This window comes from Brassica oleracea, chromosome C6 (assembly GCF_000695525.1).
Source record: "Brassica oleracea var. oleracea cultivar TO1000 chromosome C6, BOL, whole genome shotgun sequence".
Lineage (NCBI taxonomy): Eukaryota > Viridiplantae > Streptophyta > Magnoliopsida > Brassicales > Brassicaceae > Brassica > Brassica oleracea.
The window spans coordinates 16,232,852-16,237,595 of record NC_027753.1 but is presented as its reverse complement, the minus strand read 5'-3'; the positions used below and the strand labels follow the sequence as shown (position 1 = coordinate 16,237,595).

Genomic DNA, 4,744 nt, shown 5'->3' with positions numbered 1-4,744 from the left:
GGAGATGCCACTACAAGGGACAAGCATGTATGGTGGGTTAAAGTCTCAAGACAATGGATTATTAGTTTATCATATCTCATCTACCATTTGCCATACTTGTAACCCCTATATATATGGGATGTTCCCATAAGCAAATGAATCAAGCAAATAAGATTCTCCTTATTTACTCTATCTCTCTCTACTTTCTAGATTAAACATCTCTCTCTCTTGTTCTTCACTATGTTCTTCAATTTCTAACACACAGTTTTTATGTCAATCAAATCCGGCAATTAATTTGAGAAACCAAAATCTCGAACCAGTTTTTGAAACTTATAAACCATCGGTTTCAAATACACCACCAAAGTTGGAAATAACACTCGGTCCAGCTGATGACCTGAGACATGCCGGACTCCACGGGCCGACTAATCTTATGGTGGTTTGTCCATCGACGCTAGATAAATCCGGCTGGTCACAATAAGAATTAGATACCCATGTTGCATGGCCACGCACACAGATAAATCTAAATTTAGTATCTTTCGAACTTGTGGTGCTTAACACCTTTTCAAATCCGCTCAGCCACTCGATTTTGTTTGGAAACTTTCTAAATTTGTTTTAATAATTACTTAAATAAACATTTCTTTAAAATTTTCATCGACTTGGCGAAATAAAAAACGTAACCGTGCTTTTGAACTCTATTGGCAGCATTGCAACTCAAAATTGCAATCAGTTTCACATGATAAGAAATTGGAGTTTCAAATGATAAGAAAATGGAAAAAAGGAAACGACTTCGAAAATACCAAAGACTTTATTCAACAAGACAAATTATGTACCTTTGATTTTTCTTTTGGTTTAACTGTTGTTCTTAGCAGTGTCCGAGAAATTTAAAAGTTGGCGTGGGACAACCTGACGCCGAAATTGCCAGACATCAAACTCAAATTACCACTTGTAGCTGAATGGTCAAAGGAGACTAAAATATTATCTAATTCACATATTCTGGCTCCTAACCATTTTTACTTAAGTGTGTTGAAAACAAAATTAGCTTATAGTTATGTGGAGAATGTTAATGTATAATACTTTATCCAAATTATATAGCAATGAAGAAAAATGATAGCAAAACTGTAATTATAATTGTAATTGTAAAATCAGCGACTTCTTAAATTATCTAGCATGTTCGGCAATTTCTATATGGATTTTTTAGAAATTTTTATATATATAGGTTATAGATACAAATACCCAGTTTTTACTTTAATTTCAAATTCATTTTATGTTACCCTTATTCTTACAATGATAGGTCATTATATTATTCAAACAAAAAAATGATCTAGGAATATAGACAAAAATAGAACAACTAACAAAATAAAGTTTTTTTATGAAAATATCGAATAGTTATAGGTTTCTAGCTAAAGAATCAGAAATTAATTTTGGTCTTTAGGTATGTAGGATATTTTAGAAGATCGAAAACTTTGTTGTAGCTCCACAATTTCTTCAGCTCGGTTGTAATTTTTTGACCATAGATGTGGTTCTTTAATCATGGCGATTTGTCCATTCTAAAGTTCTGCCATGAAGAATGTCGTAACATATTTTTCATCGCCCAACTGTGGAAACCGAAATTTGTACTGTCAAATTTGTTAGCGGGAGGAAGAGTAGCTTTCTTTGAAGTCTGGATACTATGTGAGGACAAACGGGACAAACGACAAGTGATTAAATAAATGCGGAAAATATAAAAAGGCAGCAAAACAAATTTAAAATAAAGTAGATCTTTATTTCGAACTTGCGTATGAGCATTCCAGAAACGAAAAAAGTATAGAAAGTTCGTATGGAAACGAGATTACAACGGAAATCAAATAACTTATACAATAAAACCTAACTAAGTTCGCTAGAAAAACCGCATAAGCATAAAACTTAACTAAGTTTGCTATCATAAATAAAATATTTTGCAAGTATCTAAGTTGCGTTGTCATAAAAAAATCAAACTATATCTTTTGATTAATTTAATATTTAAAATTATTAAATAATTTAAATTCAAATAAAAATATGTTAAAATTATAATTGGTTATATATATATTAGTCCGGACAAAAAGTGCGGACCATCGTCTAGTATTATTTATACTAAGAGCATCTCCAAGAAGAAATCTCATTTCGAAGGCGGAGAATACTCAAAATGAGGGTTTGAGAGTGAGTTGATCCAAAAAAGAACTTCAAATTTATCTTTAAAATTTTATGTAATTTGCATTTTTGTCTTTAACTTTAATATAAACTACTTATAATCACTAAACTGTAAAGAGATAAATAATATGTACACATTGAAAATATTAAACATAATATTTATAAATACAATTTATTAGAACCCAATATACATAAATAATAATATAAAACATACATTAATTCATAAAAATTGAAAGTATAAACTACTCACTATTATTATTTCTATAGTGTTCTCATACAAAGTACTCATTAGTTTATATTAGTTTTAATTTTATTTCAACATATTTATGTATTTTAATGTACTAATAATACATATATAAAAATAAAATATTTGAATTCTTAGGTGAAATATAGTTATAAAGATTAAAGTAATAGAAAAATAAATATTAATACAATTATATATAAGTTATAAAAGTAGAAAGACTTGAGTGAAAAGTAAATAGTGTTTGAATAGTAGATATAATCTCAAATTTGAGGTTTGAGGGCCTTTGGAGAATTAAAAAACTCAAAATTTGAGAGTTCGAGGGCCGCTCAGAGGTGCTCTAATTAAATAATTTGCCAATCAAAGCCAAAAGTTTTTTAGAAACAAAGAAGCCAAATACATGATAGTAAACCAACGGAGTTAACTAAAGACCGAGCCGAATCGATTGAATTGCATATTCCGGTTTACGAGGAATGCACACTAGCATCTTGTCCCAGCCTCTGTAATTGCTTCCGGTCGAAAACCTCACGAAACCCCCTAATTTACATCGCCTGTAAGTTTCAGATTGTCACGAGACACAGAAGAAGATGGGAAACTAGAAATCTGACGAAGAGTAATCTCCACGAAGGTAAAAATCGCGTCTGTTTCGTTTTCTCTTTATCTCGGTTCTGTAATTAGGATTCTGGGTTCTGTTCTTAGAGTTGGTTTAGGAACAAAAATTTTGGTACAAGGTGACACTTTTGGCTTTGATGGATTTATAAACAAAACTTGGCAGATTGTGTTCTGGTGTTGAGGTTAAGAGCATCTTTTGAATTTTCTTGCAGCTACTACCAGTGAGATACCAAATAGAAAGAAGGTTGAATTTAACAAGAAGTCTAAGAAATCAAAGAAGAAGATGAAGCTGGCCTCCACAAAAGAGAATATAAGTTGTTTAGTAAAGATGAACAAGGTTGAAGAAGAGGAAGATGTTTATGAAATATCTTCAGGTGATGAGGATTGCTCCAGAGGAATGAAAAGTATGCACCATTGTAAAAATATTATTAGCTTCATATGAGCAGATAAGCAGTCTTGACGGTTTTTCAAAACTCTTATACCATAGCTTGACAAGCCCTCTGTTAACCTGCAGAGTTGGTTACTAATTACTGTGAGAGTAGACCAGGCTTAGACGAGCTGCAAAAGAGAATCGATGACTTCATGACTGCGCATGAAGAACGCCTTGAGCAGGTCTCCAACATTTTGAATCATTCATGCTTTGATTGTCTAGTGGTTACAGCGTTTTATTTGTCATATGGACTGAGCAGGGGAAACAAGAAATAGAAGCTAAAGCTTCAGAAGGTGGCTGGACTGTGGTGGTGCATCACAAAGGAAGGAAAAAGACAACAGACGCCGAATCTGGAACAGCAGTTGGATCTGTTTCTCGGGCTGCTTTGGAAGATAAGTTAGCTAAGAAGAAACAGACTGAGATTGTCGGTCATCGTTTCTACCGTTTCCAAAGGCGAGATGCACAACGCAGTGGTAAGTCTTGGCTTTTTTCTGTATCCAAAAAACATGAGTTTTATTTTTCTTTGTATATGCTCTGATTCTGATGGTTGTTTCTCGGTTTGTGTTGTCTTATTGGTTGATAGAACTCTTGGCGCTTCAAAGTAAGTTCGAGGAAGACAAGAAGAGGATACAACAACTTGGAGCTGCTCGAAAGTTTAAGCCTTACTAAGAAACAAACAGATCCCACATGAAACACCATGGGATTTTATGAATATCACTAATGTGTTTTATGATCAGTTTTGTGTAATTGACTATTTCAGGAGCTTTGGTAGATCATTCTCTGGCCGATAAAACAAAAGAAAGTATTTTTGCCATTGACTTTAACCTGGAGAGCTCTCTTGTGTAACCTGATATCAGCACTGCATAAAGCGAACTTGTATGATCTATGTTAGATTTCTCGATGGTGAACGTGCTATACCATATATTTTTTGAGGACTTCTCCAAAGGGCAATCGGCCGGCCTTGAGGACTTATTTTAACGTGTTACTAAGTTAGAACTCGAACGTCTTTGGATTCAATTGAGACACTAGTGGCCGATCTTGAGAGAAAATAAAATTTGAGTCTATATTTTGAAATAAGATGATCTTATAATTAATGGTGAGAACGACTAAAAATGTTGTTGCTGGTGAGAACGAAGTAGTGCTTGATTTAAAACAAAAATCCATTGAAGACCAACACTCCATATTTTAGTTCATATGGAATGTTAACCTTTACGGATTCCCTTTAAAATCGAGCAGCAACATTATATGATGTTAGGAAAACAAGCAGGAAATAGATCATCATCAGCTTTGACCAAAAAAAAAAAAAAAAAAAAAGA

At 33.0% G+C, this 4,744-nt stretch overlaps 1 protein-coding gene across 1 annotated transcript; it reads left to right on the top strand.

Moving 5' to 3' along the window:
- The first annotated feature begins 2,785 nt into the window (after positions 1-2,785).
- On the top strand, positions 2,786-4,497 carry LOC106298915 (putative ribosomal RNA-processing protein 7 homolog B). Its single transcript, XM_013735045.1, has 5 exons — positions 2,786-3,014; positions 3,211-3,402; positions 3,513-3,610; positions 3,688-3,901; positions 4,012-4,497. Exons 2-5 carry the CDS (start codon positions 3,282-3,284, stop codon positions 4,095-4,097), a joined length of 519 nt encoding a protein of 172 aa, XP_013590499.1. The 5' UTR covers positions 2,786-3,014; positions 3,211-3,281; the 3' UTR covers positions 4,098-4,497.
- The last annotated feature ends 247 nt before the right edge of the window (positions 4,498-4,744 follow it).

Coding starts and splice junctions, on each gene's coding strand:
- LOC106298915 (XM_013735045.1), top strand. CDS start 3,282: ATGAAGCTGGCCTCCACAAAAGAGAATATAAGTTGTTTAGTAAAGATG. Junction 3,611..3,687: donor ATGAAGAACGCCTTGAGCAG/GTCTCCAACATT, acceptor TGGACTGAGCAG/GGGAAACAAGAAATAGAAGC. Junction 3,902..4,011: donor GCGAGATGCACAACGCAGTG/GTAAGTCTTGGC, acceptor ATTGGTTGATAG/AACTCTTGGCGCTTCAAAGT.